We start from the raw sequence: 27,488 nt of genomic DNA, 5'->3' as shown, positions 1-27,488 counted from the left end.
GGTAGGTGATGTGGGAGAGGAGTTCTGTACAAGGGGGAGTGTGGGAGGAGGGGAAGCTCTGTACTGGGGGTGGGAGAGGAGTTCTGTACAAGGGGGAGTGTGGGAGGAGGGGAAGCTCTGTACTGGGGGGTGGGGGTGGGAGAGGAGCTCGGTACAAGGGGGAGTGTGGGAGGAGGGAAAGCTCTGTACTGGGGGTGGGAGTGGGAGAGGAGTTCTGTACAAGGGGGAGTGTTGGAGGAGGGGAAGCTCTGTACTGGGGGGTAGGTGATGTGGGAGAGGAGTTCTGTACAAGGGGGAGTGTGGGAGGAGGGGAGGCTCTGTACTGGGGGTGGGAGTGGGTGAGGAGTTCTGTACAAGGGGGAGTGTGGGAGGAGGGGAAGCTCTGTACTGGGGGTGGGAGTGGGAGAGGAGTTCTGTACAAGGGGGAGTGTGGGAGGAGGGGGAAGCTCTGTACTGGGGATGAGGGTGGGAGAGGAGTTCTGTACAAGGGGGAGTGTGGGAGGAGGGGAAGCTCTGTACTGGGGGTGGGAGAGGAGTTCTGTACAAGGGGGAGTGTGGGAGGAGGGGAAGCTCTGTACTGGGGGTGGGAGTGGGAGAGGAGTTCTGTACAAGGGGGAGTGTTGGAGGAGGGGAAGCTCTGTACTGGGGGTGGGAGAGGAGTTCTGTACAAGGGGGAGTGTGGAAGGAGGGGAAGCTCTGTACTGGGGGGTGGGGGTGGGAGAGAAGTTCTGTACAAGGGGGAGTGTGGGAGGAGGGGAAGCTCTGTACTGGGAGAGTGTGGGAGGAGGGGAAGCTCTGTACTGGGGGTGGGAGAGGAGTTCTGTACAAGGGGGAATGTGGGAGGAGGGGAAGCTCTGTACTGGGGGATGGGGTGGGGGTGGGAGAGGAGTTCTGTACAAGGGGGAGTGTGGGAGGAGGGGAAGCTCTGTACTGGGGGTGGGAGAGGAGTTCTGTACAAGGGGGAGTGTGGGAAGAGGGGAAGCTCTGTACTGGGGGATGGGGTGGGAGTGGGAGAGGAGTTCTGTACAAGGGGGAGTGTGGGAGGAGGGGAAGCTCTGTACTGGGGGAATGTGGGAGGAGGGGAAGCTCTGTACTGGGGGAATTTGGGAGGAGGGGAAGCTCTGTACTGGGGGTGGGAGAGGAGTTCTGTACAAGGGGGAGTGTGGGAGGAGGGGAAGCTCTGTACTGGGGGAGTGTGGGAGGAGGGGAAGCTCTGTACTGGGGGAATGTGGGAGGAGGGGAAGCTCTGTACTGGGGGATGGGGTGGGGGTGGGAGAGGAGTTCTGTACTGGGGGAATGTGGGAGGAGGGGAAGCTCTGTACTGGGGGAGTGTGGGAGGAGGGGAAGCTCTGTACTAGGGGAATGTGGGAGGAGGGGAAGCTCTGTACTGGGGGATGGGGTGGGGGTGGGAGAGGAGTTCTGTACAAGGGGGAGTGTGGGAGGAGGGGAAGCTCTGTACTGTGGGAATGTGGGAGGAGGGGAAGCTCTGTACTGGGGGAATGTGGGAGGAGGGGAAGCTCTGTACTGGGGGAATGTGGGAGGAGGGGAAGCTCTGTACTGGGGGAATGTGGGAGGAGGGGAAGCTCTGTACTGGAGAAGTGTGGGAGGAGGGGAAGCTCTGTACTGGGGCAGTGTGGGAGGAGGGGAAGCTCTGTACTGGGGGAATGTGGGAGGAGGGGAAGCTCTGTACTGGGGGTGGGAGAGGAGTTCTGTACAAGGGGGAGTGTGGGAGGAGGGGAAGCTCTGTACTGGGGGTGGGAGAGGAGTTCTGTACAAGGGGGAGTGTGGGAGGAGGGGAAGCTCTGTACTGGGGGAATGTGGGATGAGGGAAGCTCTGTACTGGGGGTTGGAGAGGAGTTCTGTACAAGGGGGAGTGTGGGAGGAGGGGAAGCTCTGTACTGGGGGAATGTGGGAGGAGGGGAAGCTCTGTACTGGGGGATGGGGTGGGGGTGGGAGAGGAGTTCTGTACTGGGGGAATGTGGGAGGAGGGGAAGCTCTGTACTGGGGGAGTGTGGGAGGAGGGGAAGCTCTGTAGTAGGGGAATGTGGGAGGAGGGGAAGCTCTGTACTGGGGGGTGGGGTGGGGGTGGGAGAGGAGTTCTGTACAAGGGGGAGTGTGAGAGGAGGGGAAGCTCTGTACTGTGGGAATGTAGGAGGAGGGGAAGCTCTGTACTGGGGGAATGTGGGAGGAGGGGAAGCTCTGTACTGTGGGAATGTAGGAGGAGGGGAAGCTCTGTACTGGGGGAATGTGGGAGGAGGGGAAGCTCTGTACTGGGGGAATGTGGGAGGAGGGGAAGCTCTGTACTGGGGGATGGGGTGGGGGTGGGAGAGGAGTTCTTTACTGGGGGAATGTGGGAGGAGGGGAAGCTCTGTACTGGGGGAGTGTGGGAGGAGGGGAAGCTCTGTACTAGGGGAATGTGGGAGGAGGGGAAGCTCTGTACTGGGGGATGGGGTGGGGGTGGGAGAGGAGTTCTGTACAAGGGGGAGTGTGGGAGGAGGGGAAGCTCTGTACTGTGGGAATGTGGGAGGAGGGGAAGCTCTGTACTGGGGGAATGTGGGAGGAGGGGAAGCTCTGTACTGGGGGAATGTGGGAGGAGGGGAAGCTCTGTACTGGAGGAGTGTGGGAGGAGGGGAAGCTCTGTACTGGGGCAGTGTGGGAGGAGGGGAACTTCTGTACTGGGGGAATGTGGGAGGAGGGGAAGCTCTGTACTGGGGAAATTTGGGAGGAGGGGAAGCTCTGTACTGGGGGTGGGAGAGGAGTTCTGTACAAGGGGGAGTGTGGGAGGAGGGGAAGCTCTGTACTGGGGGTGGGAGTGGGAGAGGAGTTCTGTACAAGGGGGAGTGTGGGAGGAGGGGAAGCTCTGTACTGGGGGAATGTGGGATGAGGGAAGCTCTGTACTGGGGGTGGGAGAGGAGTTCTGTACAAGGGGGAGTGTGGGAGGAGGGGAAGCTCTGTACTGTGGGAATGTGGGAGGAGGGGAAGCTCTGTACTGGGGGAATGTGGGAGGAGGGGAAGCTCTGTACTGGTGGAATGTGGGAGGAGGGGAAGCTCTGTACTGGGGGAATGTGGGAGGAGGGGAAGCTCTGTACTGGGGGAATGTGGGAGGAGGGAAGCTCTGTACTGGGGGTTGGAGAGGAGTTCTGTACAAGGGGGAGTGTGGGAGGAGGGGAAGCTCTGTACTGGGAGAATGTGGGAGGAGGGGAAGCTCTGTACTGGGGGATGGGGTGGGGGTGGGAGAGGAGTTCTGTACTGGGGGAATGTGGGAGGAGGGGAAGCTCTGTACTGGGGGAGTGTGGGAGGAGGGGAAGCTCTGTACTAGGGGAATGTGGGAGGAGGGGAAGCTCTGTACTGGGGGATGGGGTGGGGGTGGGAGAGGAGTTCTGTACAAGGGGGAGTGTGAGAGGAGGGGAAGCTCTGTACTGTGGGAATGTAGGAGGAGGGGAAGCTCTGTACTGGGGGAATGTGGGAGGAGGGGAAGCTCTGTACTGTGGGAATGTAGGAGGAGGGGAAGCTCTGTACTGGGGGAATGTGGGAGGAGGGGAAGCTCTGTACTGGGGGAATGTGGGAGGAGGGGAAGCTCTGTACTGGGGGATGGGGTGGGGGTGGGAGAGGAGTTCTTTACTGGGGGAATGTGGGAGGAGGGGAAGCTCTGTACTGGGGGAGTGTGGGAGGAGGGGAAGCTCTGTACTAGGGGAATGTGGGAGGAGGGGAAGCTCTGTACTGGGGGATGGGGTGGGGGTGGGAGAGGAGTTCTGTACAAGGGGGAGTGTGGGAGGAGGGGAAGCTCTGTACTGTGGGAATGTGGGAGGAGGGGAAGCTCTGTACTGGGGGAATGTGGGAGGAGGGGAAGCTCTGTACTGGGGGAATGTGGGAGGAGGGGAAGCTCTGTACTGGAGGAGTGTGGGAGGAGGGGAAGCTCTGTACTGGGGCAGTGTGGGAGGAGGGGAACTTCTGTACTGGGGGAATGTGGGAGGAGGGGAAGCTCTGTACTGGGGAAATTTGGGAGGAGGGGAAGCTCTGTACTGGGGGTGGGAGAGGAGTTCTGTACAAGGGGGAGTGTGGGAGGAGGGGAAGCTCTGTACTGGGGGTGGGAGTGGGAGAGGAGTTCTGTACAAGGGGGAGTGTGGGAGGAGGGGAAGCTCTGTACTGGGGGAATGTGGGATGAGGGAAGCTCTGTACTGGGGGTGGGAGAGGAGTTCTGTACAAGGGGGAGTGTGGGAGGAGGGGAAGCTCTGTACTGTGGGAATGTGGGAGGAGGGGAAGCTCTGTACTGGGGGAATGTGGGAGGAGGGGAAGCTCTGTACTGGTGGAATGTGGGAGGAGGGGAAGCTCTGTACTGGGGGAATGTGGGAGGAGGGGAAGCTCTGTACTGGGGGTGGGGGTGGGAGGAGGGGAATCTCTGTACTGGGGGAATGTGGGAGGAGGGGAAGCTCTGTACTGGGGGAATGTGGGAGGAGGGGAAGCTCTGTACTGGGGGAGTGTGGGAGGAGGGGAAGCTCTGTACTGTGGGAATGTGGGAGGAGGGGAAGCTCTGTACTGGGGGAATGTGGGAGGAGGGGAAGCTCTGTACTGGGGGAATGTGGGAGGAGGGGAAGCTCTGTACTGGGGGAATGTGGGAGGAGGGGAAGCTCTGTACTGGAGGAGTGTGGGAGGAGGGGAAGCTCTGTACTGGGGCAGTGTGGGAGGAGGGGAAGCTCTGTACTGGGGGAATGTGGGAGGAGGGGAAGCTCTGTACTGGGGGTGGGAGAGGAGTTCTGTACAAGGGGGAGTGTGGGAGGAGGGGAAGCTCTGTACTGGGGGTGGGAGAGGAGTTCTGTACAAGGGGGGGTGTGGGAGGAGGGGAAGCTCTGTACTGGGGGAATGTGGGATGAGGGAAGCTCTGTACTGGGGGTGGGAGAGGAGTTCTGTACAAGGGGGAGTGTGGGAGGAGGGGAAGCTCTGTACTGGGGGTGGGAGAGGAGTTCTGTACAAGGGGGAGTGTGGGAGGAGGGGAAGCTCTGTACTGGGGGAATGTGGGATGAGGGAAGCTCTGTACTGGGGGTTGGAGAGGAGTTCTGTACAAGGGGGAGTGTGGGAGGAGGGGAAGCTCTGTACTGGGGGAGTGTGGGAGGAGGGGAAGCTCTGTACTGGGGGAATGTGGGAGGAGGGGAAGCTCTGTACTGGGGGATGGGGTGGGGGTGGGAGAGGAGTTCTTTACTGGGGGAATGTGGGAGGAGGGGAAGCTCTGTACTGGGGGAATGTGGGAGGAGGGAAAGCTCTGTACTGGGGGATGGGGTGGGGGTGGGAGAGGAGTTCTGTACTGGGGGAATGTGGGAGGAGGGGAAGCTCTGTACTGGGGGAGTGTGGGAGGAGGGGAAGCTCTGTACTAGGGGAATGTGGGAGGAGGGGAAGCTCTGTACTGGGGGATGGGGTGGGGGTGGGAGAGGAGTTCTGTACAAGGGGGAGTGTGGGAGGAGGGGAAGCTCTGTACTGTGGGAATGTGGGAGGAGGGGAAGCTCTGTACTGGGGGAATGTGGGAGGAGGGGAAGCTCTGTACTGGGGGAATGTGGGAGGAGGGGAAGCTCTGTACTGGGGGAATGTGGGAGGAGGGGAAGCTCTGTACTGGAGGAGTGTGGGAGGAGGGGAAGCTCTGTACTGGGGCAGAGTGGGAGGAGGGGAAGCTCTGTACTGGGGGAATGTGGGAGGAGGGGAAGCTCTGTACTGGGGGTGGGAGAGGAGTTCTGTACAAGGGGGAGTGTGGGAGGAGGGGAAGCTCTGTACTGGGGGTGGGAGAGGAGTTCTGTACAAGGGGGGTGTGGGAGGAGGGGAAGCTCTGTACTGGGGGAATGTGGGATGAGGGAAGCTCTGTACTGGGGGTGGGAGAGGAGTTCTGTACAAGGGGGAGTGTGGGAGGAGGGGAAGCTCTGTACTGGGGGAGTGTGGGAGGAGGGGAAGCTCTGTACTGGGGGAATGTGGGAGGAGGGGAAGCTCTGTACTGGGGGATGGGGTGGGGGTGGGAGAGGAGTTCTGTACTGGGGGAATGTGGGAGGAGGGGAAGCTCTGTACTGGGGGAGTGTGGGAGGAGGGGAAGCTCTGTACTAGGGGAATGTGGGAGGAGGGGAAGCTCTGTACTGGGGGATGGGGTGGGGGTGGGAGAGGAGTTCTGTACAAGGGGGAGTGTGAGAGGAGGGGAAGCTCTGTACTGTGGGAATGTGGGAGGAGGGGAAGCTCTGTACTGGGGGAATGTGGGAGGAGGGGAAGCTATGTACTGGGGGAATGTGGGAGGAGGGGAAGCTCTGTACTGGGGGATGGGGTGGGGGTGGGAGACGAGTTCTTTACTGGGGGAATGTGGGAGGAGGGGAAGCTCTGTACTGGGGGAGTGTGGGAGGAGGGGAAGCTCTGTACTAGGGGAATGTGGGAGGAGGGGAAGCTCTGTACTGGGGGAATGTGGGAGGAGAGGAGTTCTGTACAAGGGGGAGTGTGAGAGGAGGGGAAGCTCTGTACTGGGGGAATGTGGGAGGAGGGGAAGCTCTGTACTGGGGGAATGTGGGAGGAGGGGAAGCTCTGTACTGGTGGAATGTGGGAGGAGGGGAAGCTCTGTACTGGGGGATGGGGTGGGGGTGGGAGAGGAGTTCTTTACTGGGGGAATGTGGGAGGAGGGGAAGCTCTGTACTGGGGGAGTGTGGGAGGAGGGGAAGCTCTGTACTAGGGGAATGTGGGAGGAGGGGAAGCTCTGTACTGGGGGATGGGGTGGGGGTGGGAGAGGAGTTCTGTACAAGGGGGAGTGTGGGAGGAGGGGAAGCTCTGTACTGGGGGAATGTGGGAGGAGGGGAAGCTCTGTACTGGAGGAATGTGGGAGGAGGGGAAGCTCTGTACTGGGGGAATGTGGGAGGAGGGGAAGCTCTGTACTGGAGGAATGTGGGATGAGGGAAGCTCTGTACTGGGGGAGTGTGGGAGGAGGGGAAGCTCTGTACTGGGGGTGGGAGAGGAGTTCTGTACAAGGGGGAGTGTGGGAGGAGGGGAAGCTCTGTACTGGGGGAGTGTGGGAGGAGGGGAAGCTCTGTACTGGGGGAGTGTGGGAGGAGGGGAAGCTCTGTACTGGGGGAATGTGGGAGGAGGGGAAGCTCTGTACTGGGGGAGTGTGGGAGGAGGGGAAGCTCTGTACTGGGGGAGTGTGGGAGGAGGTGAAGCTCTGTACTGGGGGAATGTGGGAGGAGGGGAAGCTCTGTACTGGGGGAATGTGGGAGGAGGGGAAGCTCTGTACTGGAGGAATGTGGGAGGAGGGGAAGCTCTGTACTGGGGGAATGTGGGAGGAGGGGAAGCTCTGTACTGGAGGAATGTGGGATGAGGGAAGCTCTGTACTGGGGGTGGGAGAGGAGTTCTGTACAAGGGGGAGTGTGGGAGGAGGGGAAGCTCTGTACTGGGGGAGTGTGGGAGGAGGGGAAGCTCTGTACTGGGGGAGTGTGGGAGGAGGGGAAGCTCTGTACTGGGGGAATGTGGGAGGAGGGGAAGCTCTGTACTGGGGGAGTGTGGGAGGAGGGGAAGCTCTGTACTGGGGGAATGTGGGAGGAGGGGAAGCTCTGTACTGGGGGAATGTGGGAGGAGGGGAAGCTCTGTACTGGGGGAGTGTGGGAGGAGGGGAAGCTCTGTACAGGGGGAATGTGGGAGGAGGGGAAGCTCTGTACTGGGGGAGTGTGGGAGAAGGGGAAGCTCTGTACTGGGGGAATGTGGGAGGAGGGGAAGCTCTGTACTGGGGGAATGTGGGAGGAGGGGAAGCTCTGTACTGGGGGAGTGTGGGAGGAGGGGAAGCTCTGTACAGGGGGAATGTGGGAGGAGGGGAAGCTCTGTACTGGGGGAGTGTGGGAGAAGGGGAAGCTCTGTACTGGGGGAGTGTGGGAGAAGGGGAAGCTCTGTACTGGGGGTGGGAGAGGAGCATTGTGGTAGTGTTGTGTCCGGCGACATCATCAACACAGGGACATGTTTATTTCCAGTGACACCCCTGACCACCGGGGGGGGGAGGGGAATAACAGGGGGGGGAGGGTAATAACAGGGGGGGGAGGGGAATAACAGGGGGGGAGGGGAATAACAGGGGGGGGAGGGGAATAACAGGGGGGGAGGGGAATAACAGGGGGGGAGGGGAATAACAGGGGGGGAGGGGAATAACAGGGGGGGGGGGGGAAAAACAGGGGGGGGGGGGGAATAACAGGGGGGGGGAATAACAGAGGGGGAGGGGAATAACAGGGGGGGGAGGGGAATAACAGGGGGGGAGGGGAATAACAGGGGGGGAGGGGAATAACAGGGGGGGGAGGGGAATAACAGGGGGGGAGGGGAATAACAGGGGGGGGAGGGGAATAACAGGGGGGGAGGGGAATAACAGGGGGGGAGGGGAATAACAGGGGGGGGAGGGAATAACAGGGGGGGGAGGGGAATAACAGGGGGGGCATTGGAAAAAGATTGGAATAGAGAAGGAAAATTGAGGAATGAAGAGGTGTGGCATCCCATCCATATTGTCCCATGAGTACCGCCCATATTATCTCATAAGCTCCACCCATATTAGTCTATTAGCTCCACCCTTATGATGATGAGCTCCATCCAATGAATGAGGTTTTTGTTTTTCAGTGGAAGTGGAAGTTTTGTTGTATTTGGCGGAATTGACGACTCTCTGTACTCCGGAAATCTGCACTGGGTGCCGGTCACTCCACAGAAATACTGGCAGATTACAATAGACAGGTAAGCTTGGGCCACGCCTTCCCCTAATAGACAGGTAAGCTTGGGCCACGCCTTTCCGTAATAGACAGGTAAGCTTGGGCCACGCCTTCCCCTAATAGACAGGTAAGCTTGGGCCACGCCTTCCCCTAATAGACAGGTAAGCTTGGGCCACGCCTTCCCCTAATAGACAGGTAATTATGGGCCACGCCTTCCCCTAATAGACAGGTAATTATGGGCCAGGACTACCCCTTAGTATGATCCAGGACCATCTCTTATAGACAGGTCAGTATGATCCAGGACCATCTCTTATAGACAGGTCAGTATGATCCAGGACCATCTCTTATAGACAGGTCAGTATGATCCAGGACCATCTCTTATAGACAGGTCAGTATGATCCAGGACCATCTCTTATAGACAGGTCAGTATGATCCAGGACCATCTCTTATAGACAGGTCGGTATGATCCAGGACCATCTCTTATAGACAGGTCAGTATGATCCAGGACCATCTCTTATAGACAGGTCAGTATGATCCAGGACCATCTCTTATAGACAGGTCGGTATGATCCAGGACCATCTCTTATAGACAGGTCAGTATGATCCAGGACCATCTCTTATAGACAGGTCGGTATGATCCAGGACCATCTCTTATAGACAGGTCGGTATGATCCAGGACCATCTCTTATAGACAGGTCAGTATGATCCAGGACCATCTCTTATAGACAGTCCTCTCTGATATAACAGGTTAGTATAGACCAGTATATTGTCCATTGATCCTAATACACAGTATCTTCCCTTCTTCTCTCTCAGTATCACAATGAACGGTCATTCGGTGGCCTGTCTGGAGGGATGTCAGGCTATAGTGGACACCGGGACTTCTGTCATCGCTGGTCATCCAGACGCCATCAGTGGGATTCAAAGAGCTATTGGAGCAAAAGCCGACCCCTACGGACTGGTGACTAAACTTCTCATATCTCTCTACATGAATGTCCACCCTTCTCATATCTCCCAAAACGGCAACCCCTCACAGAAAACTGGTCCTTAGCCACTGGTGCCATTACACTGCAACCCCTCACAGATACTCACAGAAAATTGGGCCTTAGGCACTGGTGCCACAACACTGCATCCTCTCACAGAAACTCACAGAAAATTGGGCCTTAGGCACTGGTGCCACAACACTGCAACCCCTCACAGATACTCACAGAAAATTGGGCCTTAGGCACTGGTGCTGGTGCCACAACACTGCAACCCCTCACAGAAACTCACAGAAAATTGGGCATTAGGCACTGGTGCCATTACACTGCAAACCCTCACAGATACTCACAGAAAATTGGGCCTTAGGCACTGGTGCCATTACACTGCAAACCCTCACAGATACTCACAGAAAATTGGGCATTAGGCACTGGTGCTGGTGCCACAACACTGCAACCTCTCACAGAAACTCACAGAAAATTGGTCCTTAGCCACTGGTGCCATTACACTGCAAACCCTCACAGATACTCACAGAAAATTGGGCATTAGGCACTGGTGCTGGTGCCACAACACTGCAACCCCTCACAGATACTCACAGAAAATTGGGCATTAGGCACTGGTGCTGGTGCCACAACACTGCAACCTCTCACAGAAACTCACAGAAAATTGGGCCTTAGGCACTGGTGCTGGTGCCACAACACTGCAACCCCTCACAGAAACTCACAGAAAATTGGGCATTAGGCACTGGTGCCATTACACTGCAAACCCTCACAGATACTCACAGAAAATTGGGCCTTAGGCACTGGTGCCATTACACTGCAAACCCTCACAGATACTCACAGAAAATTGGGCATTAGGCACTGGTGCTGGTGCCACAACACTGCAACCTCTCACAGATACTCACAGAAAATTGGGCCTTAGGCACTGGTGCCATTACACTGCAACCTCTCACAGATACTCACAGAAAATTGGGCATTAGGCACTGGTGCTGGTGCCACAACACTGCAACCCCTCACAGATACTCACAGAAAATTGGGCATTAGGCACTGGTGCTGGTGCCACAACACTGCAACCCCTCACAGATACTCACAGAAAATTGGGCATTAGGCACTGGTGCTGGTGCCACAACACTGCAACCCCTCACAGATACTCACAGAAAATTGGGCCTTAGCCACTGGTGTCACAACACTGCAACCCCTCACAGATACTCACAGAAAATTGGGCCTTAGCCACTGGTTCTGGTGCCACAACACTGCATCCTCTCACATAAACTCACAGAAAATTGGGCCTTAGCCACTGGTGCCACAACACTGCAACCTCTCACAGATACTCACAGAAAATTGGGCCTTAGCCACTGGTTCCACAACACTGCAACCCCTCACAGAAACTCACAGAAAATTGGGCCTTAGCCACTGGTGCCACAACACTGCAACCTCTCACAGATACTCACAGAGAATTGGGCCTTAGGCACTGGTGCCACAACACTGCAACCTCTCACAGATACTCACAGAAAATTGGGCATTAGGCACTGGTGCTGGTGCCACAACACTGCAACCTCTCACAGATACTCACAGAAAATTGGGCCTTAGCCACTGGTGCTGGTGCCACAACACTGCAACCTCTCACAGAAACTCACAGGAAATTGGGCCTTAGGCACTGGTTAGGGTGCCACAACACTGCAACCCCTCACAGAAACTCACAGAAAATTGGGCCTTAGCCACTGGTGCTGGTGCCACAACACTGCAACCTCTCACAGAAACTCACAGGAAATTGGGCCTTAGCCACTGGTGCTGGTGCCACAACACTGCAACCTCTCACAGAAACTCACAGGAAATTGGGCATTAGCCACTGGTGCTGGTGCCACAACACTGCATCCTCTCACAGAAACTCACAGAAAATTGGGCCTTAGCCACTGGTGCTGGTGCCACAACACTGCAACCTCTCACAGATACTCACAGAAAATTGGGCCTTAGGCACTGGTGCTGGTGCCACAACACTGCAACCTCTCACAGAAACTCACAGAAAATTGAGCCTTAGCCACTGGTGCTGGTGCCACAACACTGCAACCTCTCACAGATACTCACAGAAAATTGAGCCTTAGCCACTGGTGCTGGTGCCACAACACTGCAACGTCTCACAGAAACTCACAGAAAATTGGGCCTTAGGCACTGGTGCTGGTGCCACAACACTGCAACCCCTCACAGATACTCACAGAAAATTGGGCATTAGGCACTGGTGCCACAACACTGCAACCTCTCACAGAAACTCACAGAAAATTAGGCCTTAGGCACTGGTGCTGGTGCCACAACACTGCAACCCCTCACAGATACTCACAGAAAATTGGGCCTTAGGCACTGGTGCTGGTGCCACAACACTGCAACTCCTCACAGATACTCACAGAAAATTGGGCCTTAGCCACTGGTGCTGGTGCCACAACACTGCAACCTCTCACAGAAACTCACAGAAAATTGGGCCTTAGGCACTGGTGCTGGTGCCACAACACTGCATCCTCTCACAGAAACTCACAGAAAATTGGGCATTAGGCACTGGTGCCACAACACTGCAACCCCTCACAGATACTCACATGAAATTGGACATTAGCCACTGGTGCTGGTGCCACAACACTGCAACCCCTCACAGATACTCACATGAAATTGGACATTAGCCACTGGTGCTGGTGCCACAACACTGCAACCTCTCACAGAAACTCACAGAAAATTGGGCCTTAGGCACTGGTGCTGGTGCCACAACACTGCATCCTCTCACAGATACTCACAGAAAATTGGGCCATAGGCACTGGTTAGGGTGCCACAACACTGCAACCCCTCACAGAAACTCACAGAAAATTTGGCATTAGCCACTGGTGCTGGTGCCACAACACTGCAACCTCTCACAGAAACTCACAGAAAATTGGGCCTTAGCCACTGGTGCTGGTGCCACAACACTGCAACCCCTCACAGATACTCACAGAAAATTGGGCCTTAGGCACTGGTGCCACAACACTGCAACCTCTCACAGATACTCACAGAAAATTGGGCCTTAGGCACTGGTGCTGGTGCCACAACACTGCAACCCCTCATAGAAACTCACAGAAAATTGGGCCTTAGGCACTGGTGCCACAACACTGCAACCCCTCACAGATACTCACATGAAATTGGACATTAGCCACTGGTGCTGGTGCCACAACACTGCAACCCCTCACAGATACTCACATGAAATTGGACATTAGCCACTGGTGCTGGTGCCACAACACTGCAACCTCTCACAGAAACTCACAGAAAATTGGGCCTTAGGCACTGGTGCTGGTGCCACAACACTGCAACCCCTCACAGAAACTCACAGAAAATTGGGCCTTAGCCACTGGTGCCACAACACTGCAACCTCTCACAGAAACTCACAGAAAATTGGGCCTTAGGCACTGGTGCTGGTGCCACAACACTGCATCCTCTCACAGATACTCACAGAAAATTGGGCCTTAGCCACTGGTGCTGGTGCCACAACACTGCAACCTCTCACAGATACTCACAGAAAATTGGGCCTTAGCCACTGGTGCTGGTGCCACAACACTGCAACCCCTCACAGAAACTCACAGAAAATTGGGCCTTAGCCACTGGTGCCACAACACTGCAACCTCTCACAGATACTCACAGAAAATTGGGCCTTAGGCACTGGTGCTGGTGCCACAACACTGCAACACCTCACAGAAACTCACAGAAAATTGGGCATTAGCCACTGGTGCTGGTGCCACAACACTGCATCCTCTCACAGAAACTCACAGAAAATTGGGCCTTAGGCACTGGTGCTGGTGCCACAACACTGCAACCTCTCACAGAAACTCACAGAAAATTGGGCCTTAGGCACTGGTGCTGGTGCCACAACACTGCAACCTCTCACAGATACTCACAGAAAATTGGGCCTTAGGCACTGGTGCCACAACACTGCAACCTCTCACAGATACTCACAGAAAATTGGGCCTTAGGCACTGGTGCTGGTGCCACAAAACTGCAACCTCTCACAGAAACTCACAGAAAATTGGGCCTTAGGCACTGGTGCTGGTGCCACAAAACTGCAACCTCTCACAGAAACTCACAGAAAATTGGGCCTTAGCCACTGGTGCTGGTGCCACAACACTGCAACCCCTCACAGATACTCACAGAAAATTGGGCCTTAGGCACTGGTGCTGGTGCCACAACACTGCAACCCCTCATAGAAACTCACAGAAAATTGGGCCTTAGGCACTGGTGCCACAACACTGCAACCTCTCAAAGATACTCACAGAAAATTGGGCCTTAGCCACTGGTGCTGGTGCCACAACACTGCAACCCCTCACAGAAACTCACAGAAAATTGGGCCTTAGCCACTGGTGCCACAACACTGCAACCTCTCACAGATACTCACAGAAAATTGGGCCTTAGGCACTGGTGCTGGTGCCACAACACTGCAACACCTCACAGAAACTCACAGAAAATTGGGCATTAGCCACTGGTGCTGGTGCCACAACACTGCATCCTCTCACAGAAACTCACAGAAAATTGGGCCTTAGGCACTGGTGCTGGTGCCACAACACTGCAACCTCTCACAGAAACTCACAGAAAATTGGGCCTTAGGCACTGGTGCTGGTGCCACAACACTGCAACCTCTCACAGATACTCACAGAAAATTGGGCCTTAGGCACTGGTGCCACAACACTGCAACCTCTCACAGATACTCACAGAAAATTGGGCCTTAGGCACTGGTGCTGGTGCCACAAAACTGCAACCTCTCACAGAAACTCACAGAAAATTGGGCCTTAGGCACTGGTGCTGGTGCCACAAAACTGCAACCTCTCACAGAAACTCACAGAAAATTGGGCCTTAGCCACTGGTGCTGGTGCCACAACACTGCAACCCCTCACAGATACTCACAGAAAATTGGGCCTTAGGCACTGGTGCTGGTGCCACAACACTGCAACCCCTCATAGAAACTCACAGAAAATTGGGCCTTAGGCACTGGTGCCACAACACTGCAACCTCTCACAGATACTCACATGAAATTGGACATTAGCCACTGGTGCTGGTGCCACAACACTGCAACCTCTCACAGAAACTCACAGAAAATTGGGCCTTAGCCACTGGTGCTGGTGCCACAACACTGCAACCTCTCACAGATACTCACAGAAAATTGGGCCTTAGGCACTGGTGCTGGTGCCACAACACTGCAACCCCTCACAGAAACTCACAGACAATTGGGCCTTAGCCACTGGTGCCACAACACTGCAACCTCTCACAGATACTCACAGAAAATTGGGCCTTAGGCACTGGTGCTGGTGCCACAACACTGCAACACCTCACAGAAACTCACAGAAAATTGGGCATTAGCCACTGGTGCTGGTGCCACAACACTGCATCCTCTCACAGAAACTCACAGAAAATTGGGCCTTAGGCACTGGTGCTGGTGCCACAACACTGCAACCTCTCACAGAAACTCACAGGAAATTGGGCCTTAGGCACTGGTGCTGGTGCCACAACACTGCATTCTCTCACAGATACTCACAGAAAATTGGGCCTTAGCCACTGGTTCTGGTGCCACAACACTGCAACCCCTCACAGAAACTCACAGAAAATTGGGCCTTAGCCACTGGTGCTGGTGCCACAACACTGCAACCTCTCACAGATACTCACAGAAAATTGGGCCTTAGGCACTGGTGCCACAACACTGCAACCTCTCACAGAAACTCACAGAAAATTGGGCCTTAGGCACTGGTGCCACAACACTGCAACCTCTCACAGAAACTCACAGAAAATTGGGCATTAGGCACTGGTGCTGGTGTCACAACACTGCATCCTCTCACAGATACTCACAGAAAATTGGGCCTTAGCCACTGGTGCTGGTGCCACAACACTGCAACCTCTCACAGATACTCACAGAAAATTGGGCATTAGGCACTGGTGCTGGTGTCACAACACTGCATCCTCTCACAGATACTCACAGAAAATTGGGCCTTAGCCACTGGTGCTGGTGCCACAACACTGCAACCTCTCACAGATACTCACAGAAAATTGGGCCTTAGCCACTGGTGCCACAACACTGCAACCTCTCACAGAAACTCACAGGAAATTGGGCATTAGCCACTGGTGCCACAACGCTGCAACCCCTCACATAAACTCACATGAAATTGGGCATTAGCCACTGGTGCTGGTGCCACAACACTGCAACCCCTCACAGAAACTCACAGGAAATTGGGCATTAGCCACTGGTGCTGGTGCCACAACACTGCATCCTCTCACAGAAACTCACAGGAAATTGGGCATTAGCCACTGGTGCTGGTGCCACAACACTGCAACCCCTCACAGATAGTCACAGAAAATTGGGCATTAGGCACTGGTGCCACAACACTGCAACCCCTCACAGAAACTCACAGAAAATTGGGCATTAGGCACTGGTGCCACAACACTGCAACCCCTCACAGATACTCACAGAAAATTGGGCCTTAGCCACTGGTGCCACAACACTGCAACCTCTCACAGAAACTCACAGAGAATTGGGCCTTAGGCACTGGTGCCACAACACTGCAACCTCTCACAGATACTCACAGAAAATTGGGCCTTAGGCACTGGTGCTGGTGCCACAACACTGCATCCTCTCACAGAAACTCACAGAAAATTGGGCTTTAGCCACTGGTGCCACAACACTGCAACCTCTCACAGAAACTCACAGGAAATTGGGCATTAGCCACTGGTGCTGGTGCCACAACACTGCAACCTCTCACAGATACTCACAGAATATTGGGCCTTAGCCACTGGTGCCACAACACTGCAACCTCTCACAGAAACTCACAGAAAATTGGGCCTTAGCCACTGGTGCCACAACACTGCAACCTCTCACAGAAACTCACAGAAAATTGGGCCTTAGGCACTGGTGCTGGTGCCACAACACTGCAACCCCTCACAGAAACTCACAGAAAATTGGGCCTTAGGCACTGGTGCTGGTGCCACAACACTGCAACCCCTCACAGAAACTCACAGAAAATTGGGCCTTAGGCACTGGTGCTGGTGCCACAACACTGCAACCCCTCACAGATACTCACATGAAATTGGACATTAGCCACTGGTGCTGGTGCCACAACACTGCAACCTCTCACAGATACTCACAGAGAATTGGGCCTTAGGCACTGGTGCCACAACACTGCAACCTCTCACAGATACTCACAGAAAATTGGGCCTTAGGCACTGGTGCTGGTGCCACAACACTGCAACCCCTCACAGATACTCACAGAAAATTGGGCCTTAGGCACTGGTGCTGGTGCCACAACACTGCAACCTCTCACAGATACTCACAGAGAATTGGGCCTTAGGCACTGGTGCCACAACACTGCAACCTCTCACAGATACTCACAGAAAATTGGGCCTTAGGCACTGGTGCTGGTGCCACAACACTGCATCCTCTCACAGAAACTCACAGAAAATTGGGCCTTAGGCACTGGTTAGGGTGCCACAACACTGCAACCCCTCACAGAAACTCACAGAAAATTGGGCTTTAGCCACTGGTGCTGGTGCCACAACACTGCAACCTCTCACAGAAACTCACAGGAAATTGGGCATTAGCCACTGGTGCTGGTGCCACAACACTGCAACCTCTCACAGATACTCACAGAAAATTGGGCCTTAGGCACTGGTTAGGGTGCCACAACACTGCAACCTCTCACAGAAACTCACAGGAAATTGGGCATTAGCCACTGGTGCTGGTGCCACAACACTGCAACCTCTCACAGAAACTCACAGGAAATTGGGCATTAGCCACTGGTGCTGGTGCCACAACACTGCATCCTCTCACAGAAACTCACAGAAAATTGGGCCTTAGCCACTGGTGCCACAACACTGCAACCTCTCACAGAAACTCACAGGAAATTGGGCCTTAGGCACTGGTGCTGGTGCCACAACACTGCAACCTCTCACAGAAACTCACAGAAAATTGGGCCTTAGGCACTGGTGCTGGTGCCACAACACTGCAACCCCTCACAGATACTCACAGAAAATTGGGCCTTAGGCACTGGTGCTGGTGCCACAACACTGCAACCCCTCACAGAAACTCACAGAAAATTGGGCCTTAGGCACTGGTGCCACAACACTGCAACCCCTCACAGATACTCACATGAAATTGGACATTAGCCACTGGTGCTGGTGCCACAACACTGCAACCTCTCACAGAAACTCACAGAAAATTGGGCCTTAGGCACTGGTGCTGGTGCCACAACACTGCAACCCCTCACAGAAACTCACAGAAAATTGGGCCTTAGCCACTGGTGCCACAACACTGCAACCCCTCACAGAAACTCACAGAAAATTGGGCCTTAGCCACTGGTGCCACAACACTGCAACCTCTCACAGATACTCACAGAAAATTGGGCCTTAGGCACTGGTGCTGGTGCCACAACACTGCAACACCTCACAGAAACTCACAGAAAATTGGGCCTTAGCCACTGGTGCTGGTGCCACAACACTGCAACCCCTCACAGAAACTCACAGGAAATTGGGCATTAGCCACTGGTGCTGGTGCCACAACACTGCAACCTCTCACAGAAACTCACAGAAAATTGTGCATTAGCCACTGGTGCTGGTGCCACAACACTGCAACCTCTCACAGAAACTCACAGAAAATTGGGCCTTAGGCACTGGTGCCACAACACTGCAACCCCTCACAGATACTCACAGAAAATTGGACATTAGCCACTGGTGCTGGTGCCACAACACTGCAACCTCTCACAGAAACTCACAGAAAATTGGGCCTTAGGCACTGGTGCTGGTGCCACAACACTGCAACCTCTCACAGATACTCACAGAAAATTGGGCCTTAGGCACTGGTGCTGGTGCCACAACACTGCAACCCCTCACAGAAACTCACAGAAAATTGGGCCTTAGCCACTGGTGCCACAACACTGCAACCTCTCACAGATACTCACAGAAAATTGGGCATTAGGCACTGGTGCTGGTGCCACAACACTGCAACACCTCACAGAAACTCACAGAAAATTGGGCATTAGCCACTGGTGCTGGTGCCACAACACTGCATCCTCTCACAGAAACTCACAGAAAATTGGGCCTTAGGCACTGGTGCTGGTGCAACAACACTGCACCTCTCACAGATACTCACAGAAAATTGGGCCTTAGGCACTGGTGCTGGTGCCACAACACTGCATCCTCTCACAGATACTCACAGAAAATTGGGCCTTAGGCACTGGTGCTGGTGCCACAACACTGCAACCTCTCACAGAAACTCACAGAAAATTGGGCCTTAGGCACTGGTGCTGGTGCCACAACACTGCAACACCTCACAGAAACTCACAGAAAATTGGGCCTTAGCCACTGGTGCTGGTGCCACAACACTGCAACCTCTCACAGATACTCACAGAAAATTGGGCCTTAGGCACTGGTGCCACAACACTGCAACCTCTCACAGATACTCACAGAAAATTGGGCCTTAGGCACTGGTGCCACAACACTGCAACCTCTCACAGAAACTCACAGAAAATTGGGCCTTAGGCACTGGTGCCACAACACTGCAACCCCTCACAGAAACTCACAGAAAATTGGGCCTTAGCCACTGGTGCTGGTGCCACAACACTGCAACCTCTCACAGATACTCACAGAAAATTGGGCCTTAGGCACTGGTGCTGGTGCCACAACACTGCATCCTCTCACAGATACTCACAGAAAATTGGGCCTTAGCCACTGGTGCTGGTGCCACAACACTGCAACCTCTCACAGATACTCACAGAATATTGGGCCTTAGGCACTGGTGCTGGTGCCACAACACTGCATCCTCTCACAGATACTCACAGAAAATTGGGCCTTAGCCACTGGTGCAGGTGCCACAACACTGCAACCCCTCACAGAAACTCACAGAAAATTGGGCCTTAGGCACTGGTGCTGGTGCCACAACACTGCAACCCCTCACAGAAACTCACAGAAAATTGGGCCTTAGCCACTGGTGCTGGTGCCACAACACTGCAACCCCTCACAGAAACTCACAGAAAATTGGGCCTTAGCCACTGGTGCTGGTGCCACAACACTGCAACCTCTCACAGATACTCACAGAAAATTGGGCCTTAGGCACTGGTGCTGGTGCCACAACACTGCAACCTCTCACAGATACTCACAGAAAATTGGGCCTTAGCCACTGGTGCCACAACACTGCAACCCCTCACAGAAACTCACAGAAAATTGTGCCTTAGCCACTGGTGCTGGTGCCACAACACTGCAACCTCACACAGATACTCACAGAAAATTGGGCCTTAGGCACTGGTGCTGGTGCCACAAAACTGCAACCCCTCACAGATACTCTAGTTGGAGCTCAGGAATTAGCCCGCTGCAAAGTATTACACAGGGGCAGAAAAATTGGGCCTTAGGCACTGGTGGCGGTGCCCAGAACCAAAAATGTTCTTACAAGCTATAAAGATTATCATTGAGTAGGAAAAGTGTAACGGTCAGGGGTTAATGCCGTTTATGATATTCCATTCCACCAACCCACGACAGCTTATCGACACTCCACAATCCAGCAGACGAACACGGCCCATATGGATTCCCCAGAAACGAGACACACAGCTCTGTTCTCTGGGTCAAAACGAATAGACTTTAATGGTAAACTCAGGCTTCTTATATGCAGTTTAGGAACCACCATGAACAATGACCCAACTCCACCCACAACATGACACAAGGAGCTCAATACACATCTTTTAGGAGACAGCCATTCTGACTCTGAGATCATTTACATGAGCTAATTACTAATCATTTACCCAGACAAGGTTACTCCGAGATAAGCTCTTCTCACCTGCTATACAATACACATTTATCATCAAAAGAAATTCACACAATACAGTGTCAATTAGCATCACACAATGAAAGGTTCTTGAGAGCCAGACTAAGGTTCATTTACATGACAGTAGCAGATGACATTAAACCCCTTAACAGTCTGTGTTCCCACATTGAATGCGAGGCATCGACATTGCCTTCCACATGCCGGTAGAGAGCCGGAATCGCCTTCCATGAGAAAAAGTGGCGTTTGGGTACTTGCCACTGAGGTACTGCACATTCCACAAACTCACGGAAGGGGGCAGAATCTACCAACTAAAAAGGTAGCAGTTGAAGTGCTAGCAATTTCGCTAAGCTAGCATTCAACTGCTGGGCATGTGGATGGCTGGGAGCGTACTTCTTTCGGCGCTGCAGCAGCTGGGGCAGGGAAATTTGTCTGGTACTATCAGTAGATTGCCCGCATGTACTACCACTACTAGGTTGTGACACACCTATTTCTACACCTTCAGTGCAGGCTTCAGAGAGGACTGGGGGTCTAGTGGGGTTGAAGGTCACAGAAGGGCAAGGGGAGGTCCGCTTTGGTCTTTGGTGTGGGTCTTTCTGGTATTCTTGCCAACGAGCTGCATGGCAGCTCGACATATGTCTGGACAAGCATGTGGTGCCCAAGCGGGTGATGTTTTGGCCATGCGAGATACGCTTGCGACATATGTTGCAAATAGCAAAGGTACGATCTGATGGACATGTTTCAAAAAAGGCCCACACCAAAGAACTTTTGCTGTACCGTTCAGTCACAGCAGCGCCATGCACAAGCGTAGATGTGCGATGTAATGCAGTTGGTGTGCCCTTAACCTGACCCCTGGAGGGCATCCTGCCTCTTTGGAGATGTGCCTGTGCCTCCTCCTCCTCCTATCAGGCACCCAGGTAGAGTCAGTGACCTCATCATCCCCTCCCTCCTCATCACTGTCGAAAACCTGGCAGTATGCTGCAGCTGGGGGAACATCACTCCCAGATTTCTGTCCCTCTCGGCCACCCCCTCTCTCTGGGCTCACATCAATGCCTTCCTCTATCTGTGTTCCATCATCGGAGCCTTCAAAATGCTGCACATCTTCATGCAGCATGTACCCCACACTGTGGTCGAACAGTTCCGTGCATGATGGTGGGGCTAGGTAAGGAGTAACTGATGATGACCTTGAGCCGATGGAATAGGCCGCTTTGTCACCTGCATTGGCAGCCAAGGTAGCCTGGGTGAGAGAGGATGAGGATGAGGACGGCTCGGTCATCCACTCTACCAACTCTTCTGCATGTCGTGGCTCAACACGGCCAGCTCCCGAAATAAAAGACAAGCGTGCCCCGCGGCCATGTGCTGATGAGGATGAACCACGACCGGCACTGTTACCTCTAGACACAGAGCCTGCTTGCCCTCTTTTATTGGCCTGTGAGTGTCTGCCACTCCTTGTTGGCATTCCAGATATACTGTATTAGATGTATTGGAATGGGTACACAAGGAATGGCTGCAGGGAGATGTAGCTGCACAAAGCTGGGATGTAGATACTGTATATATATATACTGATTATACTGCAGCTAACTGAATCAACTGCCTGCCTGTAGTATTATTAGGAAGAGAACAACAGGAACGCTCTGCAGTGAGATCTAGCTAAACTCTATACAGTATATATATATATACAAAGCCTGCAATGAATATATATACTAAATATACTGGAATACTGGATCTAACTAAATCAACTGCCTGCTCACTGAAATGAAATGACTCTCTCTATCTGTCCGCCGCCGCAACACACTACACAAGGCCGACGCGCAGGCGCCTCATATAGTGTGGGGTGTGTACTTAGTCCCCCTGAGCCATGATTGGCCAAAGGCACCCTGCCTTTGGCCAATTGTGGCTCTCTGTGCTGACGGCGCTGTGATTGGCCAAAGCATGCGGGTCATAGTACATGCTTGTCCAATCAACAGCCAGCAATGCACTGTGATGACGCGATGACACGTCACTCGAATTTGGTGTGAATGGCCCATAGTTCGAAATTCGCCGAACAATCGAACAGACGATGTTCGACTCGAACTCGAAGCTCATCCCTACCAGAGAACAAGACCACGGATGGTGGAAGAGAGGAGATATAGAGGAGGGAGTTCCTCAGTACCAGAGAACATGACCACGGGTGGTGGAAGAGAGGAGATATAGAGGGGGGAGTTCCTCAGTACCAGAGAACATGACCACGGGTGGTGGAAGAGAGGAGATATAGGGGGGGGGGGGTTCCTCAGTACCAGAGAACATGACCATGGGTGGTGGAAGAGAGGAGATATAGAGGGGGGAGTTCCTCAGTACCAGAGAACATGACCACGGGTGGTGGAAGAGAGGAGATATAGAGGGGGAGTTCCTCAGTACCAGAGAACATGACCACGGATGGTGGAAGAGAGGATATATAGAGAGGGAGTTCCTCGGTACCAGAGAACATGACCACGGGTGGTGGAAGAGAGGAGATATAGAGGGGGAGTTCCTCAGTACCAGAGAACATGACCACGGGTGGTGGAAGAGAGGAGATATAGAGGGGGGAGTTCCTCAGTACCAGAGAACATGACCATGGGTGGTGGAAGAGAGGAGATATAGAGGGGGGAGTTCCTCAGTACCAGAGAACATGACCACGGATGGTGGAAGAGAGGAGATATAGAGGGGGGAGTTCCTCAGTACCAGAGAACATGACCACGGGTGGTGGAAGAGAGGAGATATAGAGGAGGGAGTTCCTCAGTACCAGAGAACATGACCACGGGTGGTGGAAGAGAGGAGATATAGAGGGGGGGGGGTTCCTCAGTACCAGAGAACATGACCACGGATGGTGGAAGAGAGGAGATATAGAGGAGGGAGTTCCTCAGTACCAGAGAACATGACCACGGGTGGTGGAAGAGAGGAGATATAGGGGGGGGGTTCCTCAGTACCAGAGAACATGACCATGGGTGGTGGAAGAGAGGAGATATAGAGGGGGGAGTTCCTCAGTACCAGAGAACATGACCACGGGTGGTGGAAGAGAGGAGATATAGAGGGGGAGTTCCTCAGTACCAGAGAACATGACCACGGATGGTGGAAGAGAGGATATATAGAGAGGGAGTTCCTCGGTACCAGAGAACATGACCACGGGTGGTGGAAGAGAGGAGATATAGAGGGGGAGTTCCTCAGTACCAGAGAACATGACCACGGGTGGTGGAAGAGAGGAGATATAGAGGGGGGAGTTCCTCAGTACCAGAGAACATGACCATGGGTGGTGGAAGAGAGGAGATATAGAGGGGGGAGTTCCTCAGTACCAGAGAACATGACCACGGATGGTGGAAGAGAGGAGATATAGAGGGGGGAGTTCCTCAGTACCAGAGAACATGACCACGGGTGGTGGAAGAGAGGAGATATAGAGGGGGAGTTCCTCAGTACCAGAGAACATGACCACGGGTGGTGGAAGAGAGGATATATAGAGAGGGAGTTCCTCAGTACCAGAGAACATGACCACGGGTGGTGGAAGAGAGGAGATATAGAGGGGGGAGTTCCTCAGTACCAGAGAACATGACCACGGGTGGTGGAAGAGAGGAGATATAGAGGGGGGGGGTTCCTCAGTACCAGAGAACATGACCACGGGTGGTGGAAGAGAGGAGATATAGAGGAGGGAGTTCCTCAGTACCAGAGAACATGACCACGGGTGGTGGAAGAGAGGAGATATAGAGGGGGGAGTTCCTCAGTACCAGAGAACATGACCACGGGTGGTGGAAGGGAGGAGCTATGGGGTTTTTGACTTTGTGGATTCAGGACTGATTACCACTAATAAATATATTGAGCTTTTTATTTCAGTATCATGTGAACTGTGACACCATCAGTCATCTTCCAGACATGATCATCTCCATTGATGGGAAGAACTACCCTCTGCCTGCCAGAGCTTACATCAACCAGGTGAGTGACAACCCAGGAGCCATGTGGACAGATTATCATTATTATACATGATGGACGGGGCTTTTGGAGGGAACTGCAGGGTGGCCTCTCGCCTACTGACTCTGGGCCCTGACTTTTAAGGAACATGACTCTTTGGGTGGTGTGGGCCCCGGGGGGAGCTCTGGAGTGAGGAGGATGAGGAGGATGAGGACGGCTCGATCATCCACTCTACCAACTCTTCTACATGTCGCGGCTCAACACGGCCAGCTCCTGAAATAAAATAAAAGCGTGCCCCGCGGCCACGTGCTGATGAGGATGCACCACGACCGGCACTGTTACCTCTAGACACAGAGCCTGCTTGCCTCTTGTATTGGCCTGTGAGTGTCTGCCACTCCTTGTTGGCATTCCAGATATATTGTATTAGATGTATTGGAATAGGTACACAAGGAATGGCTGCAGGGAGATGTAGCGGCACAAAGCTGGGATGTATATACTGGGGATGCGCTTCATTTAAATGAAACACGCCCCCCTACCCGCCTAATTTAAATTACGCGGCCTTACGCCGCGTGATTTACGCTACGTCGCCGCAACTTTACACGCAAGTGCTTTGTGAATAATGCACTTGCATGAAAAACTTGCGGCGGCGTAACGTAAATGACATACGTTACTCCGCCACAGAGATACGCCCGATCTACGAGAATCTGGGCCTAAATATACTGGAATACTGGATCTAACTAAATCAACTGCCTGCTCAATCTAGCTAACTGAAATGAAATGACTCTCTCTATCTCTCCGCCGCCGCAACACACTACACAAGGCCGACGCGCAGGCGCCTCATATAGTGTGGGGTGTGTACTTAGTCCCCCTGAGCCATGATTGGCCAAAGGCACCCTACCTTTGGCCAATTATGGCTCTCTGTGCTGACGGCGCTGTGATTGGCCAAAGCATGCGGGTCATAGTGCATGCTTGGCCAATCAACAGCCAGCAATGCAGCCAGTATTCTCTATGGCTCTCTGTATTCTCCACTCTATGGCTCTCTGTATTCTCTACTCTATGGCTCTCTGTATTCTCCACTCTATGGCTCTCTGTATTCTCCACTCTATGGCTCTCTATATTCTCTACTCTATGGCTCTCTGTATTCTCCACTCTATGGCTCTCTGTATTCTCCGCTCTATGGCTGTCTGTATTCTCTACTCTATGGCTCTCTGTATTCTCCACTCTATGGCTCTCTATATTCTCCACTCTATGGCTCTCTGTATTCTCTACTCTATGGCTCTCTGTATTCTCCACTCTATGGCTCTCTGTATTCTCCACTCTATGGCTCTCTGTATTCTCTACTCTATGGCTCTCTGTATTCTCTACTCTATGGCTCTCTGTATTCTCTACTCTATGGCTCTCTGTATTCTCTACTCTATGTCTCTCTGTATTCTCCGCTCTATGGCTCTCTGTATTCTCTACTCTATGGCTCTCTGTATTCTCTACTCTATGGCTCTCTGTATTCTCTACTCTATGGCTCTCTGTATTCTCCACTCTATGGCTCTCTGTATTCTCCACTCTATGGCTCTCTGTATTGTCTACTCTATGGCTGTCTGTATTCTCTACTCTATGGCTCTCTGTATTCTCCACTCTATGGCTCTCTGTATTCTCCACTCTATGGCTCTCTGTATTCTCCACTCTATGGCTCTCTGTATTCTCTACTCTATGACTCTCTGTGTTCTCTACTCTATGGCTCTCTGTATTCTCCACTCTATGGCTCTCTGTATTCTCCACTCTATGGCTCTCTGTATTCTCCACTCTATGGCTCTCTGTATTCTCCACTCTATGGCTCTCTGTATTCTCTACTCTATGGCTCTCTGTATTCTCTACTCTATGGCTCTCTGTATTCTCTACTCTATGTCTCTCTGTATTCTCCGCTCTATGGCTCTCTGTATTCTCTACTCTATGGCTCTCTGTATTCTCTACTCTATGTCTCTCTGTATTCTTCGCTCTATGACTCTCTGTATTCTCCACTCTATGGCTCTCTGTATTCTCTACTCTATGGCTCTCTGTATTCTCTACTCTATGGCTCTCTGTATTCTCTACTCTATGGCTCTCTGTATTCTCCACTCTATGGCTCTCTGTATTCTCTACTCTATGGCTCTCTGTATTGTCTACTCTATGGCTCTCTGTATTCTCTACTCTATGGCTCTCTGTATTCTCTACTCTATGGCTCTCTGTATTCTCTACTCTATGGCTCTCTGTATTCTCCACTCTATGACTCTCTGTATTCTCCACTCTATTGCTCTCTGTATTCTCTACTCTATGGCTCTCTGTATTCTCTACTCTATGGCTCTCTGTATTCTCTACTCTCTGGCTCTCTGTATTCTCTACTCTATGGCTCTCTGTATTGTCTACTCTATGGCTCTCTGTATTCTCTACTCTATGGCTCTCTGTATTGTCTACTCCATGGCTCTCTGTATTCTCTACTCTAAGGCCCCATACACACGAGAGGATTTATCCGCAGATACGGTCCAGCGGACCGTTTCCACGGATAAATCCTCTCAAAGATATCCGCTGATTTCGATGGGATGGAGTGTACACACCATCGCATTGAAATCCGCGCGGAAATCCTCTGCCGATGACGTGTCGCGCCGTCGCCGCGATTATGACGCGGCGACGGGCGCGACGCTGTCATATAAGGAATTCCACGCATGCGTCAAATCATTACGACGCGTGCGGGGAATCCCTTTGGACGAATGGATCCGGTAAGTCTGTACAGACGAGCGGATCCATCCGTTGGAATGGATTCCAGCAGATGGATATGTTGTGCAGCACAACAAATATTCGATCTGCTGGAATCCATCCCAGAGGAGATTTCTCCGCGGAAACAGATCCGCTGGCGTGTACACACCATAGGATCTATCCGCAGAAACCCATTTGCTGGGATTTATCTGCGGATGGATTCTATCGTGTGTACGGGGCCTAAGGCTCTCTGTATTCTCCACTCTATGGCTCTCTGTATTCTCTACTCTACGGCTCTCTGTATTCTTCGCTCTATGGCTGTCTGTATTCTCTACTCTATGGCTCTCTGTATTCTCTACTCTATGGCTCTCTGTATTCTCCGCTCTATGACTCTCTGTAT

General features: G+C 53.2%; 1 protein-coding gene across 1 annotated transcript in view; it reads left to right on the top strand.

The window, feature by feature from the left end:
* LOC120921525 (pepsin A-like) overlaps positions 1–27,488 on the top strand; it is an 89,179-nt gene that overhangs the window by 42,579 nt on the left and 19,112 nt on the right. Inside the window, exons 6-8 of the mRNA XM_040334016.1 lie at positions 8,599–8,709; positions 9,497–9,641; positions 24,290–24,388. Of these exons, the coding sequence (XP_040189950.1) occupies positions 8,599–8,709; positions 9,497–9,641; positions 24,290–24,388 (355 nt within the window). The remainder of the gene's footprint in view (positions 1–8,598; positions 8,710–9,496; positions 9,642–24,289; positions 24,389–27,488) is intronic.

This window comes from Rana temporaria, assembly GCF_905171775.1.
Source record: "Rana temporaria chromosome 1 unlocalized genomic scaffold, aRanTem1.1 chr1d, whole genome shotgun sequence".
Taxonomy (NCBI): domain Eukaryota; kingdom Metazoa; phylum Chordata; class Amphibia; order Anura; family Ranidae; genus Rana; species Rana temporaria.
This window is presented reverse-complemented; position numbering and strand designations above follow the sequence as displayed.